This window comes from Clupea harengus, chromosome 8, assembly GCF_900700415.2.
Source record: "Clupea harengus chromosome 8, Ch_v2.0.2, whole genome shotgun sequence".
Classification (NCBI taxonomy): domain Eukaryota; kingdom Metazoa; phylum Chordata; class Actinopteri; order Clupeiformes; family Clupeidae; genus Clupea; species Clupea harengus.
In genome coordinates, this window is record NC_045159.1 from 19,260,812 (window position 1) to 19,277,228 (window position 16,417).

The 16,417-nt window shown below is 46.2% G+C and overlaps 1 protein-coding gene across 1 annotated transcript in view; it reads left to right on the plus strand.

Annotated features, from left to right (window-relative positions):
• Nucleotides 1–11,410, plus strand: part of si:dkeyp-23e4.3 (rho GTPase-activating protein 7) — a 26,716-nt gene extending 15,306 nt beyond the window's left edge. Inside the window, exons 9-14 of the mRNA XM_031572218.2 lie at nucleotides 584–812; nucleotides 4,436–4,538; nucleotides 5,287–5,478; nucleotides 8,012–8,232; nucleotides 9,018–9,191; nucleotides 10,295–11,410. Coding sequence (XP_031428078.1) covers nucleotides 584–812; nucleotides 4,436–4,538; nucleotides 5,287–5,478; nucleotides 8,012–8,232; nucleotides 9,018–9,191; nucleotides 10,295–10,403 — 1,028 coding nt within the window. The 3' untranslated portion in view covers nucleotides 10,404–11,410. The remainder of the gene's footprint in view (nucleotides 1–583; nucleotides 813–4,435; nucleotides 4,539–5,286; nucleotides 5,479–8,011; nucleotides 8,233–9,017; nucleotides 9,192–10,294) is intronic.
• Nucleotides 11,411–16,417: the final 5,007 nt, after the last annotated feature.

Here is a 16,417-nt window from a genome sequence, read left to right on the forward strand (position 1 = left end):
TATCAGTAGGCTCTTGTTGCATTATCTTTAGGAAATGTACTAGTTATCGAGGCATAAGCATATCTTTCAAATCCATATGAATCTATAGCATGTAGCTACATCTAGATCCATATTAATCTATAGCGTGTAGCTACATCTAGATCCATATTAATCTATAGCGTGTAGCTACATCTAGATCCATATTAATCTATAGCGTGTAGATACATCTAGATCCATATTAATCTATAGCATGTAGCTACATCTAGATCCATATTAATCTATAGCATGTAGCTACATCTAGATCCATATTAATCTATAGCGTGTAGCTACATCTAGATCCATATTAATCTATAGCATGTAGCTACATCTAGATCCATATTAATCTATAGCATGTAGCTACATCTAGATCCATATTAATCTATAGCGTGTAGCCTGGTGAAGTGACAGTGAGCTGATGTGAGGGGAGGATGACTTGCATGTTTGCACTTACATTTATGACCTTACATTATGCTGGCTAGAGGTGTGTGTGTGCACGTCTGGGAATCAAACCACTGAGCTCTGAAAGAGCCTCCTCTCCTCTCCTCTCCTCTCCTCTCATCTGCAGATTTCCCCAAGGACCAGCAGTTTGCAGCGGTCAGGGCGGCCATCTTCCTCCTGCCGGACGAGAACAGGGAGGCGCTGCAGTCTCTGCTCCTCTTCCTCAGGGAGGTGGCCGCCTGCGTGGAGGAGAACCAGATGACCCCCACCAACATCGCCGTGTGCCTGGCACCCACCCTCTTCCACCTCAGCACACCTAGGGGAGAGAGCAGGGCAACCAGACATGGAGGCACACGGTGAGTGTGTGTGTGTGTGTGTGTGTGTGTGTGTGTGCATGTGTGTGTGTGTGTGGGCAGTGTGTGTGTGTGTGTGTGTGTGTGTGTGTGTGTGTGCATGTGTGTGTGTGTACACATCTATGTGTCTGTGTGGGGAGCGTGTGTGTGTGTGTGTGTGTGTGTGTGTGTGTGTGTGGCAGGGGGGGGCGGGGGTGTGTGTTTGTATGTGTGTGTGTCGAGGGGCCGTGTGTGTGTGTGCCGGGGGGGCGTGTGTTTGTGCATTTGTATCCCTTCACATACTTCACTGATGTTTTTTTTTTCTTGTTAGTTCAGATCCATATTTTATCTGAAATGGTTGTGCACTTTGAAAAAGAAGGTTAAAGAGACGTGATGTAGAAGAGACTCAGTGCCCAGAGGTTTACACTCTTCTGAGTGTGTGTGTGTGTGTGTGTGTGTGTGTGTGTGTGTGTGTGTGTGTGTGTGTGTGTGTGTGTGTGTGTGTGTGTGTGTGTGTGTGTGTGTGTGTGTGTGTGTGTGTGTGTGTGTGTGTGTGAGAGACGTGATGTAGAAGAGACTCAGTGCCCAGAGGTTTACACTCTTCTGAGAACACACAGCCTGGAAGAGCAGCTGAAACCACACTTTGAAAACTCTATCAAACACACACACACACACACACACACACACACACACTCAGAGGCACTCACACATGTCCACACACATGTACACACTTTGAAGACTCTATCAAACACTCCTCGCTCGCGCACACACGCACACACACGCACACACACGCACACACATGTCCACACACATGTACACACACGTACACACTTTGAAGACTCTATCAAACACTCCTCGCTCGCGCACACACGCACACACACACACGCACACACACGCACACACACGCACACACATGTCCACACACATGTACACAGACACACGCATGCTTTAAAAGTGTACTTGATATTCTCCACAGCCGTGTGGAGGTCTGAACTCTGCCTCACATACACAAGCTCATGTTCTATTTGGAAGAGAGGCTTTAGGGAGCTTTAAGAACACAGCTACAATGAAATGCCAAAAAGTTAATCTTATAACAGTGCAACATTAAGGTACAAGCCAGCTACTCACCTAGGATCAGATCTCCCAAATCAGCACCAGATCCCAGGTGGATTTGTACCACTCTGCAACTGCTTGGGTATAAATAATTGATATATTAGCAGAAACTGTTGCTATTATAAATCATACTTGAGAACAGCCACCTGCTTCTCAATCCAGAAAGCATGGCCTCATAGAGTAACTGGCACTGGAACATTTCTGACCCTGACCATACTCACCTCTGACCCTGACCATACTCACCTCTGACCCTGACCATACTCACCTCTGACCCTGACTATACTCACCTCTGACCCTGACCATACTCACCTCTGACCTTGACCATACTCACCTCTGACCCTGTGTGTCAGCTATAGGCTCTGTCTTTAATTGGGTAAAGTGTGTCAGCTATAGGCTCTGTCTTTAATTGGGTAAAGTGTGTCAGCTATAGGCTCTGTCTTTAATTGAGCCCACATTTCTGCCCGTGCCAGAAAGCCATGCTGACAGCGTCTGCAGTTACCATAGCGATTACATCAGCCAGCCACAGGAAGAGCCACAAAGCCATTTTCCATGTTTTTGTAATGAATCGCTGATGGGTTGGTTTGTGCACAGGGAATCTTATGTAAGACACACACACACGCACACACACATGCAACTGTACGTGCACACACACACACACAGCTGGCTTTAATTTCTGTGAGATAAGAGGCGATATTAGATGGGTAATGCGTTGCAGCTGGCGATACCGTTGAGGGAAACACAGTGAGAGTTTGACAATTCATTTTTCAGAATCAGGCCTGCTTTGAACTTTAGTTTTGCAGAGATAGGGAGTTTTTCTTTGGCAGCAACCCTCTGTCTCTCTCATCAGCTACTGAGCTGCAATCATCAGGAGTACTGGTGTACTACTACACACACACAAACATACACAAACACACTCACAGGCGTACTGCCTTCTACTTTTTCATCATCTTTTCTATTGCTCCTTGTTTTCCTGTGCATTATTTTCCTGCTGTCCATGCTTCTTAATCATGCTCTCTCTCTCTCTCTCTCTGCCCTCTCTTTTTCTCTGCTCTCTCTCTCTCTCTCTCTCATTCTCTCTCTGAGCACTCTCTGCTCTCCCTGTTCTCTCCCTCTCTCTCTCTCTCTCTCTGGTTCGCCTGCTTTCAGTTTCTCTATTCCTGTCTCTATATTATAAGCAGACACCTTTCCATGTCTTCCTCTCTTTCTTGCTCTTTTTCTTTATCACTGTCTTCTGCTCTCCCTATCTCCCCCTCTCTGCCTATCACTGGCTTGAGAAGCCTTATTGTGAAAGCGAGCTTCAGGCAGGGGTGTGTGTGTGTGCGTGTGTGCGTGTGTGTGGGGGTGTGTGTGAGGGTGTGTGTGTGTGTGTGTGTGTGTGTATGTGTGTGTGTGTGTGTGTGTGTGTGTGTGTGTGTGCGTGTGTGCGTGCGTGGTGGTACTGATGTCATTGCCGGGTCCGTGTGCGTAAATGCACTCAGCCTGCCAGTTCCAGGACAATTGAGAACAGCATGGCGTGCTTTTCCTGTGCCTACAGTTTGTCTGAGCACAGCGTGGCTTCCCTTTCCTACTCCTCGCTGTGCCTGCGTGCGTGTGTATGTGCGTGTGCGTGTGTGTGTGCTTGTGTGTGTGGGTGTGTGTGCGTGTTTGTGTGTGTGTGTGTGTGCGTGTGTGCGTGTGTGTGCATGTGTGCGTGTGTGTGTGCGTGTTTGTGTGTGGAAGTGAGAGGGAAAGTGACGCTACAAAAGCAGAGTTGCTCTGTGGAGGACAAGTTTACCTGCTTAGCACTGATGTTCAACTCCAACGGTGTTATTATCTTGAGGCCTCTATCAAGTCAACTCCAACGGTGTTATTATCTTGAGGGCTCTACTGAGTAATGCTTCACAAAAGAGTAACTAGATGAGAAATACAAGTGCACTTCCAACAAAAGACATACAGTCAAACCTGCTGGTAAAACTTTACTTGAACCTTGAACCACAACACTAATGTAAGCATGTCATAAACATGACGGGACAGTAGTTGCATGTGAAATATTTAGTCATGGCATGACATGACACTGTCGGATCTTTGGTCATTAACTGTCATGATGAACAATCACAGGACAGGACATGTGCCATAGCATGTTTATGACATGATTATAGAAGTCTTATGATGCCCGGTTCAAGTGAAGTGTTACTTATCTGTTACTGGTGCAGATATCATCAGGATGTGAGTTACTGGGCAGAGCTGTACGGTGTCCACGGAGGTTCACTTCTCTGTGTGTGTTCTGTCCCTTCTACTGGGCGTCATTATCCTGCGGATCATAAAAACACTGGAGTCTGCAGGGCAACACGACCCTGATCTGACAGCACTGACATGCCTTTCAAAGTGTGAACTTCAGACATTGTTGTTTGTTTATTTCTTGGCTCACATTTTTTTCTGTTTCCCTTTGTGTGTGCTGGTGTGTGTGTGTGTGTGTGTGTGTGTGTGTGTGTGTGTGTGTGTGTGTGTGTGTGTGTGTGTGTGTGTGTGCGCGTGTGTGCGCGTGTGTGACACAGGAAGCACAGCCTGGTGAAGCCCGATCAGAGAGACTTGAGTGAAAGCCTGGCGGCCACACAGGGTCTAGCACATATGCTGGCGGAGGTCACACACCTGTTCCAGGTACGCACTCACACACACACACACACACACACACACACACACACAAAACACACACACAGGGTCTAGCACATATCCTGACGGAGGTCACACACCTGTTCCAGGAACACACTCACACACACACACACACACACACACACACACACACACACACACACACACACACACACACACACAGGGTCTAGCACATATCCTGACAGAGGTCACACACCTGTTCCAGGAACACACTCACACTGACTCACACACACCTGTTCCAGGTCGACAAACACACCTAAATATTCAGAACACACACGCACACACACACAACCACTTGTGGCAGGTACCCTCTGCCAGTTTGCTGGAATGTTAATGACACCACCATCCATAGTGCCAATTGCCCCAAACATGCCCCTGCCTCAGGCCAGAGCTACTGTTAGCATCAGAGCTGCCGTAAGCATCAGAGCTACTGTTAGCATCAGAACTGCTGTTTTCGGAGGCTCCTCACACTGCACTGATGCAGCTCGTCCAGCCCAAGGGCTGCTGTTTTATCTCTCCTCCATCTTACAGGCTTACCTACTGTGTTCCTTTTAGCCATGGAGGATGTTCAAGGCTTATTTAGTGGGGTCATACACCTGTGCCCCACGTCCTAGTTCTGTAATTGAAACTCTGCTAGACTCCCGACTTTACTACTTACAGCAGGAACCCCTGTGATTGCATGATATCCCATAATGACCTCTCCCCCCCCCCCCCCCCTCCTCCCCGCCATCCACAGCTGCCTGGGTACTGCCTGCCAGAGGAGCCCCTGCAGGTGGAGGCCAGTCTTGGTACGGGGCGTGAGGAGCAGGAGCTGTGCACCGGTCTGCAGCAGTCCGCCCAGCAGCTCCTCAGGGAGGCCAAGGAGAAGGCCAGGGGCTGGGTCAGCTGCCCCAGCCCCCACCAGCACGTGGACCTGGCCTACAAGAAGGTACGGGCCAGAGAAGCCAGGGTCTGACTGGGCTGATCAGTGTCAGTCGCTCTCACTCACACTATTCTCTCACACTATGCTCACTAGTCTCACTCAGGGCCAGACCAAGGTCAGACCAAGGCCACATCAGGGCCAGATCAAGGTCAGGCCAAGGCCACATCAGGGCCAGATCAGGGTCAGACCAAGGCCACATCAGGGCCAGATCAGGGTCAGACCAAGGTCACATCAGGGCCACATCAGGTTCAGACCAAGGCCACATCAGGGTCAGACCAAGGCCACATCAGGGCCACATCAGGGTCAGACCAAGGCCACATCAGGGCCACATCAGGGTCACATCAAGGCCACATCAGGGTCAGACCAAGGCCACATCAGGGCCAGATCAGGGCCAGATCAGGGCCAGACCCAGGCCAGATCAGGGACACATCAAAGTGAAAGTCTCTCTGTCATGTAATCACAGTAATAGCACACTGGAGCTTTAGGGAAATTGCACTGTTTCACTGCAATAGTTTCAGCTCCAACATGGGAGACTTGATGTGGAATATGACCGATGAACATTAGAGATTCAGAAAGTGTTGGATGATGGCAGCTTGTATGAGTCCACACTGGCCATTTAAAGGTAAAGGTCAGGTATTTAGTAGATGCTTTTATCCAAAGTGACTCAGACAATCTGCAGTCGATCCCGGGTGAACCCGCTTTTAAAGCAGTGACGCTAACCACTGCACCATCACACCCACTTTACCTGTTATATTAGCATCAGTTTGTAGACTCCCACTTTACTTGACTGACTCCTAGAGGTTGAGATTCTGCAATGACACCATGTACGTTTATAAAAATATATGCACCCTCAGTATTCTTACAACCAGAATTAAGTTTGGGGTTTTGGGGATTAAATGTGTTATTTTATTCTTGCCTCAGCGCTTTCTTCAGAGGGGTCCAATAGCTGTAGAGATTTGAAAGGGTAAATAGCTCTGGTTCGCATGCACTGCGTGCTGTTTGGAGTGTGTGGACTATTTGGGACATGCTGTTACCAACCATCAGGAGATTAGAAGGGAAAGCTGAGTTACATCTGGACTAAGGGTGGCCCCTGACTGACTGGGTTCAGACATCTTCTTTTTTAAATGTTACATGCTAGAACAAACGCTGCTGGATTACTTAGGGGGGTAAATATCAGTGCTGGGCGAGACTGTCTGATGAAGTTTCAAACGGAGTTCAAATAAATGTGCTTCTCGTTTCAAGATGGATGAAGATGCACCAATCAATAGTGCGTCACAAAACCGAGCCGTCGAACAACAACAGCACTACAACAACAGCACATTACAAACTAGAAAAAGAAAGAAAGAAAGAAACAGCATTACGCCATGAACCGTCAAACAGGAAATCTGGGCAAAAAAACAAAAACAAACCAAAAACACTTGACACACCCCAGTGGAACATGTTTCTCTCCGACTTAATGAGAGGGTCTTCAGACCATCAGAGTAATTGCCCAGTGCTCTGGCACTCGCAGCATGCACTTACCTGCTTAATAACTCAAACCTGGGCCCCTATAAAAGCCAGGCTTTCTGAGGGGATTTAATGGAGAACTCATCTCATTCAGGCACTCGTAAGTTAGGACCACATAAAGGTGCTTTAGGAGGGGGTCTCCGACCAGATGCTAATGTTCTAGAGGTGTCAAAACACACACACACACACACACACACACACATTAGCACATCTTAAAACAAACCCAGATGTGCTACAGATGGCTGTTTGCAAACAACATGTTTAAATGTATCAGTGTTGTATGCTGTGCAACATACTTAAATTTAGCTTCAGCACATCAGTAATGTTTCTGGCATAAGATGTACTTTGGAGTGTATAGGGTAACACTTTATTTGGATAGTCCGCCGACTTTACAACTTTACAGATAGTTTGTTGAAATTCAGATTCAGTCTTTCTAATTGTTCACTGAACATCACCTTAACCAAACCTAGCCTAACCTTAACCATACATTGTATTTAACAGAGTTTGAACAGATAGTTTGTTTATAATCTCAGCATCAGTAGATAGTCTATAGGGGACCATCCAAAGAAAGTATGTTTATAATCTGAGCATCTGTTGATAGTCTATATGGGAACCATCCAGATAAAGTATGATTGTGTATGGTGTATGGGTGTGAATAGCCTAAGTGAATAGTTTTTTTCTTGCCCCTGTCGCCATTGTGCTTGCTCTAGGGGAGTTCAGGCCCTGGGCTCTGTAAACCGAGAAAAGTTGTATTGTTTTGGCGCTATATAAATAAAATTGAAATTAATTGAACATGTAAGAACTTCACCTCTTAACCCAAAGTTAGTCCGTGTGGTCACTGCACACTGCACAAAGAGATTAACACAGAGTAGAGGACTACAGCACCACACACCTGTGTAATGAAACTGAACTCAGAGCAGATCCCTGCAGCACCACACACCTGTATAATGAGACTGAACACAGAGTAGAGGACTGCAGGAGTACACACCTGTATAATGAGACTGAACTTTGTTTTCGTCCCTCTCTGGTGCAGGTGGAGGATGGCCAGGCGCTGCGTCTGTGGCGGGGGAGCGTGGAGGTGGAGGCCCCCCAGCAGGAGGCACTGCAGTGGGTGCTGAGGAGGCGCGAGGCCTGGGCAGGGGAGGCGCTCCTGGAGGCCGGGGTGCTGGAGACCCTGGGCGAGGATGCGGAGGTGTATAGCTACACGCTACAGGGAGCCGGGAGCAGACCTCCCCTCCAGCATGTGTTACTGAGGTGAGGAGAGGAGGAGAGAGGAGGGGACGGGAGGGGAGGGGGAGGTGGACCTAAGGAAATGAGGAGAGGAGATGGGAGGCTTGAGAGAGGAGGAGAGGAGAGGAGAGGAGAGGAGAGGAGAGGAGAGGAGAGGGGAGGCTTGAGAGAGGAGGAGAGGAGAGGAGAGTGGAGGCTTGAGAGAGGATGAGAGGAGAGGAGAGGCTTAAAAGAGGAGGAGGAGAGGAGAGGAGAGGGGACTAAAGTGGGAGGAGAGGATGTTGTCTCAGAAAGCTGGGAGGCTGGTAAACTGAATTTGAACATTGTTAGTGAACTGAAATGGCTTTAGATTATTAGATTATTTATGCTCTTGGACATGTTTTTGTCCTGAATCATGGTGCTCGCTCTCCGTGTTTAGCATCTGCGGTTCCCTTTGTCTGATTTAGTGCCGTGTCTGAGGCCAGGAAAAACACACTGAAGGCTGGGAGTGATTAAGACATCACAGACACGTTCAGCATGGGACAACTCCCCTGGGCTGCGTCAGTGCCTTAAACATCAGACACATAAGACTCATGCTTGGCCCAGGAAGAGCTGCAGAGCTCCTGATTGGCTTTAGAATGAATTGTACACCAATCAGAGGCCTCGAAACAGATTCCTTAAGTCTGCTAGGTTAGAACAGGAACAGGCCAATAACATGTTGTTTGGTGCTGAGGAAACTTTCGGATCAAGACTCAGAGATAAGCGCACCGTGTTCTAGATGGTTCTAAATCATTTCTAATCCCTCTCCTTCCTCTGTCTCTCTCTTTAAGGACCTGGCAGTCGGACCCCTCGGCCGGCCCTCTGTACGTGGCGGCGGCGTCCCTGGATCATCACGGCGCTCCGCAGAAGGGCCTCAGGGCTCAGGTGTACACTTGCCTCTTCCTGGTGGAACCACTGGGGATGAAGAGGTCAAGACTGACACACTTCTGCAGAACAGATACCAGGTGGGATCTATGAAGCCAATGAGAGAGAGACAGTGTGTGTGTGTGTGTGTGTGTGTGTGTGTGTGTGTGTGTGTGTGTGTGTGTGTGTGTGTGGGATTGTGTGTGGGATTGTGTGTGTGTGTGAGAGAGAAAGAGAGAAGGAGGGAGAGAGGGCAGAGAGACAGCATGAGAGAGAAACAGTGCGAAAGACAGAAGGGAATTGAGGGAGAGCTCTCCATATTTCCAGCATAATTGAAATCTCCGGCCCCCCTTAATCTTTACTCATTTGTCGGCTTTTTTAGATGATCAATTTGCTCACAGCAGGACTGTGTGTGGATGGCAGTCTCCTGCAGCTCCGGCTCTTGTTGGAATTAATGAAACAAGCCGGCAAATACGGAAAAGGCTGCCTGGAGAATACTCCAAATCCATTCTGTGGCGCCTCACAATTTGCAGTCAGCAATCATTGTGGGGCTCCTAACACAGCACACTTGTCCATGCTGTTTCCTGTGCTCTGTGCATCCATGCGGTGTCAGAGAGGGACAGTCGCTTATGCACTGTGGTCGATGAAAGTCAACGTCCTGCCATGGTAGTACCAGTACCTTACCTATATAAACCAGAGCCTGGAGTGGGTCGGGCCCAGAAATGGCTCAGTTCTGGCGTGGAATGGGTATAGGGTAGTGTATGTGGGGGTAGATATATATATATATAGGGTAGTGTATTTGGGGTGGGGGTGTGTGTGTGTATATATAGGGTAGTGTATATGGGGTGTGTGTGTGTATGTGTATATATATGTATAGGGCATTCTCACCCCCCACTGGGCATGCTAGAGTCCTGCCCTGAAAAACACACACACAAACACACACACTCTCTCTCTCTCATACATGCAGCTAGGCAGGTGTTTGAAGTGTGATTTATATGCACTGCCCAAAGCATAGGAGAGCACCACATACACACAGGAAACCTTGGGGGGACAAAGCTAAATTTAGAAGTTTGCAAGTGGATGTGTTTTTTGTAGTGGGTGTAAATGTGTGTGAGAGAGAGGGAGAGAGAGAAAGTCTGTGTGTGTGTGCGTGTGTGCGTGTGTGTGTGTGTCACACTCACAGCTCTCTCCTCCTGTCGTTCAGGGGCAGATCATCGGAGTGGCACAGTAAGGTGTGTGGGCACCAGCTGGCGTCCGGCCTGCAGCGGCTGAGGGAGTCCTTCAAGGCCAAGGCCAGAGACGGACGTCTATGACCACGACCCACGTCCTCCCCACACACACACACACACACACACAGAAGAAACAACAGTCCTCGAGAGACAGTCTAACACTCTCCATCCTCACAAGGAATACATCACACATACACACAAGAGTGGAACATCTGCCCCCTAGAGACAGTCTAACACCCTCTAGCCTCTCAAGGAAAACACTACCTACACACACACACACACACACACATTAGTACAACCGTTCCCAAGAGGCATTGTATCTTTGTCCAGCCTCACAAGGAACACAAAACAAATGTGACCTGTGACACATACACACCTACAAGACAAACATCACCTGTGACCCATACACACCTACAAGACAAACAAACATCACCTGTGACTCATTCACACTTACAAGACAAACATCACCTGTGACCCATACACACCTACACGGCAGCAGACGGTTTAACCCCAGAGAGGAGTTGGGCCAGACACATGCCAGATTAGAGTCAGATACGGACCACAGTCAGAGGCTATCAAAGAGGACATCTTACCACCCCCCCCCCTCTCCCCCTTCAAACCATCAGGACAAGAGACACTGCAAAAGCTGAAGGAGCTACCAGCACCTGTTTGGAGTTTAGATTGATCTGCTTCAAGAGAACCCTGCCACACAACATACATGGGAACCGACATGGGGAACCGACAGGGAGAACCATCAGGGGGAACTGTCCGGAAACGTCCTCTCCCATTTTAAAGAGGAACATGAGGAATATTTTTAATTAATTTTTAAAAGGATCTATGAGGAACCCTATATCTATGTCCATACGTTTCCTTTATATGAAATTGTATGTGTTGCAACACCTCTCTGTCTATAGTAATATATCTCAATTAAGATCTCTAAGTATTCATTTGAAGTCATAACAGCCTGAATGACAGAATGCTTTAAAAATGTTTATATTCATGTGACAAGTAACAGAGTAAAATTATTTTATGACTGCATGAGTAAAATTTTGGAAATGAAATCACTGCAATAAATTATAATATACATTTTACAGATTTCTTGTGTGACTTTTCAATTTCCCTCAGAGAATTTTTTTTTTATCATAATCACTTTCGACTTTTGAGAGAAAGATTTGAGTATTAAAACATCTTGTGGTTTAAGTGTCACAGGATTCCCCGCAGAGACTTGAGACATGAGTTCCATCGTTCTGTTTAATTGGGTAATTCATCAAACGCCTCGCTGACTTGTTGGCCGTGTTAATTCTTTGTGTTAATATCCCCATTGTGCAGGACATTTCTGCTGATTTCATCTTCACATTCAGTGGCATTAATGCTTGGGGGCAGTAAAGTTGTTTATGTTTCGGTTCTCTTAATGCCTACTCTCTGAAATCCATACTGTTATTAGTTTGTTTGCTCGTTATGTTGAGAAGAGGGGGTAGTAGCCTAACTGAGGGCTTTAGTGCTGCACTGCACTGCTGCACTGAACAAAGACAGTCTCATGCTCAGTCCCATCATCTTAGATCTCTGAGGGAGATCAAAATGGTGTAGGTTTGTGTGTGGCTAGGTGTGACGTGCATTGTGGTTCATGTATGTGATATGATGCATGTATGTGATGTGGTGCATGTATGTGATACGGTGCATGTATGTGATATGATGCATGTATGTGATATGATGCATGTATGTGATATGATGCGTGTATGTGGTGCATGTATGTGATATGATGCATGTATGTGATATGATGCGTGTATGTGATATGATGCGTGTATGTGATATGGTGTATGTGATGTGATGTGGTGTGTGTGATGTGATATGGTGTATGTGATGTGATGTGGTGTGTGTTGTTGTGTTGCTGTGTATCTGGCTCATCTAAATAAAGCCTGTAGCGGGGTCTACTGGTCACAGCTGACACTCTCGTCAGACAGACACCAGGTGTGTAGAAGGAGTGATGGATGACACAGGACAGTAGAGAGATAGAGAGAGGAAATTCTGTTCAGCAAAGCTTCCTCTGTCGTCGAAGAAGATCTGTACTGTGGTAAAGATATCACCTGGCTATCAAGCTATCTAACTGAAAAGCATTTAAAGACTTAGACTTAATCAGAGGCTCGTCTTGCATTTGTGTTGTATGAACAGCCATGTTGAACTGCTCTTTGCAATATACATGTCCTCTATTAGTACATGTATCAACATTGTTTTTCTTTTGTTGCTGGCACTCATCTTTTATGGTCAGTTTTTAAAAGCGCAAAAAGCACACTTTATATCCCATCCTTCTGTGGCACATCCATATGGGATCCTTCTGTACAATAAAACTGAAAAACTGTACAGAACAGAACTTGTTTACATCGTCAGCTCAGGAAGGGAGAGAGAGGTAGGGCAGCTTGTTGTTTTCAACAGAAACACTTTTCCAGGTAACGTTCAGAAATCTCATAAAACCAACCGCAGCACTCAAGTTCACACTGGATTTAACGAAGAAGCAGAAGCACTTTTCCAGGTAACGTTCAGAAATCTCATAAAATCAACCACAGCCCCCAAGTTCACACTGCATTTGGCGGAGAGAACAAAAACACTACTATCTCTTCCTCATTGAAAACATACGCTCCCTTTTATGTGGGTCAGAGTTCATGAGTTCACACACACTGCACATTGCACATCCACTTTTGCACTCCTGCCCTGCTTTTTGTATTGTAGTACTTATTGTGTTTATGTAGTACTTATTGTGTTTGTATGTTTTATGTTCACTGTATGCACCTATACACCAGAACAAATTCCAGGTAGGTGTAAACCTACTTGGCAATAAATACTATTCTGATAGTGCTACACACTGGGCTACCGCGTCACAGAGCGTTTAGGGGACTACAAAACAGGCCATGAATGATCATTATTCTCAGGCATCTATCATAAGCATCCTCATAACCATCTTCTTTGATTTCCCACACTGTGATTATAACCTCTCTTTATAGCACAAACACCACACTGTGATTATAACCTCTCTTTATAGCCCAAACACCACACTGTGATTATAACCTCTCTTTACAGCCCAAACACCACACTGTGATTATAACCTCTCTTTATAGCCCAAACACCGCACTGTGATTATAACCTCTCTGTATAGCACAAACACCGCACTGTGATTATAACCTCTCTTTACAGCACAAACACCGCACTGTGATTATAACCTCTCTGTATAGCACAAACACCGCACTGTGATTATAACCTCTCTTTACAGCACAAACACCGCACTGTGATTATAACCTCTCTTTACAGCACAAACACCACACTGTGATTATAACCTCCATAATGAATAATCAGTGCCCCCTCTTTTGACTCCCTGGGTGTTTTGGCCCCAAATATGGTGTTCCAGAGCGCTAATGAAGCGTGGCCTATTCTCATCCGTGTGTTTTTATTAGGTGCCATATGGTTTGCAAATCACAGGTAAAGGCCCCGTCACACCATGACGTTCTGGTCAACGTTCTCTGAACTTTCTAATCGTTCAATTTCGAGCGTTCTAGGGCGATGTGGACACATCTGGCGTGTTACCAACGAAATAATTGCGTAGGACTGACACATGACTAGCGTGGGACTGACGGATGAGGAGTGTGTAACACCGACCAAGTGACGTGTCACTGGTCCGCGACAAACGTGTGCTGACGTGTCACTCCAGCGTGTTAAGAGTGTAATTTACGCGTGAATAATGACAGAAAAGCGTTTTGCTGGCGTGTGGGTTTTATGGTCAAACGGGTATAAAACGCTGGAAATCATAGTGGATTCAGTTGATCTGAACAGTGAACATCATGCCGCCAAGACCACGAAAAGGTGTGAGGGGGGCTTCTGCTACTAGCGCTGCTGCAAGTAAGAAGATGATAAATGCTGCTGAAAGTAAGAAGAATACAAAGCCTCTTTCACTAGCAATGTCTTCGGACGAAGATTTACTGTTATTATTACTGTGATTTACGAAATAACGGGCGTTATTCCTGGGGTTTTATGTTATTAAAATAAATGGTTTAAATTTGACACTGAATTTGTGTTTCTCAATGTTTATTATTAGAAAACATCAACACTTCCACACACATTGTCCATGTCACAAGAGTCTTCATATCATATCCATCTGCCATGGAACAGCACCAGCTATAACAGTGCTCAGCTATGTTCAAGTTCAGTAGGCTACATCTACTTCATGCTGGGCTCAAGCAAGCATATACCCTCCACTCCGCTTTTCGCTAGATTATGCAATGACCTTGCATGACATGATAGCATTGAATATGTAGATGTATAGTGCACAGAATAACGTTTGCAATGATGTAAGTTGCGTTTGTTGATCACGTATGGTTAATAACATATTAATTGCTCCCCAGAGTGCACAGTGCGACCTCAGGCCTGCGTGTGCGTGTGTGTGTGTGTAGTGTGTCCTGGTCGCCTCCATATATATATAACACGTGTGTGTTGCTGTGAGTTGTGCGTGCAATAAAAAACTGACTGCAGTCAGCCTTGTTTGTTGTTTGTTGTAGAAGGGAAATGCTAAAATCAAGATCTTCCCTTGGTGAAAAAACTTTCGCCGATATCTTCCTACGAGAGATGGGTTAGGTGCTCAAATTTCCCTGGATCAAAGAGGACGTTAGTAGGCATGTCCAAACTAAAAATCACGTCTCAGGATTGCTGCGCACATAAGTTATTTCGGGTGCATCAACTGTACTCAGTCTACCCTACCCAACGACTGACTATGATAGCCAGACGCGTGCAAAGTTAATAAAACGTTCCACGAAAGTTCTCCAGCGTTTAAATGAAACGTTGAAGAACGCTGATCTCCATGAGAACTTTTGTGCATGTTCAAAACTTTTTTTTTGGACCAGCGTTCTCCTCCTAACACCGACGATTACCGACGATTACAGCGTTCACCAGCTTTCACACAAAGCTCTTCTGGCGCAATTCCAGCGACCATGGACGATTACCAACGTTTCCTCTAACATCATAGAACGTTGACCAGAACGTCATGGTGTGACGAGGCCTTAAGAGTGTGACGAGCAGAGTCAGTGTTCTGTGACATTAGCGGCAGTTTGGTTTGTGTGTGTGTGTGTGTGTGTGTGTCTGTGTGTCTATGATAATAGCTCCAGTTAGACAAGGGGCTTTGTTCTTTGTGTGTGTGTGTGCAGGTTATTCAAGTCATATTTTCTAACTAGACGTTATATACATTGAAGTCCTTTTTTAGATTAAATAGCCTGGAAAGCATCTGTTAGTATCTAATGAGCACGGCAGACTTGAAGAAGGGACCGGAAGACGTCATCAACCGATCACGAGGTCATCGCAAGCAAGCCTGTTTTTCAGCATATTTTTAACGTTAGCCATAGCAACTGAGTCTTTAGACCAATTCCAATGTCTCTCCTAAGGCCTAAGCAAGCTCTCATAGATGTAACTGACGTGACCTGGTAAGTGGTGGAGTGTGAGAGGCTGCAAGGGCTCGAAATGGTATAAATAGGACTGGGACAGCACATTGCGATCACGTTACCTTGACAATGCCAGAACGTTGTTTTGGAACTTTATATTTTACATTTTGCACTTTCTTTACGGCCAAGGCACCGAGGGAACCGAATGTCTGATTTGAACGTGTTCCAGTCTCTTGCCTTACAGAGTGGGTGTGAGAGAAGAGGTAACTGTTAAATAATCAGTTAGGCCTATTTTTTTTCAAAACAGCATCAAATTGCAAAAATGAAAATAAATAGTTGAAATTAATAGATGAATAAACTAGGTGTGCAATGCAGCATATGCTTGCATTCCTCTTAGTTCATGTTTTCACAGTTTCACATGTTTTCAGGTTTTTTAAGCTTCCGGGCTTCCCCTGGTAATCCGGTGTCACGTCACAACACTATGAACTGTGGGTAATTCCCTTCAGCAAAGTCTGCCGAAATGCAGACTTATGGAAAGTGTGCTAAAGGGCTCAAGATGTCTTTCAGAGCACCCTCGTGCACTTGACAGCCCTAAGCCCTCACAGACTTACTGTGAAGGCGCAAACAAAGTCCGTGAGTGTGGACACTGGAATTGGGCCCTCCTCTTAAAACAACAGCCGACTC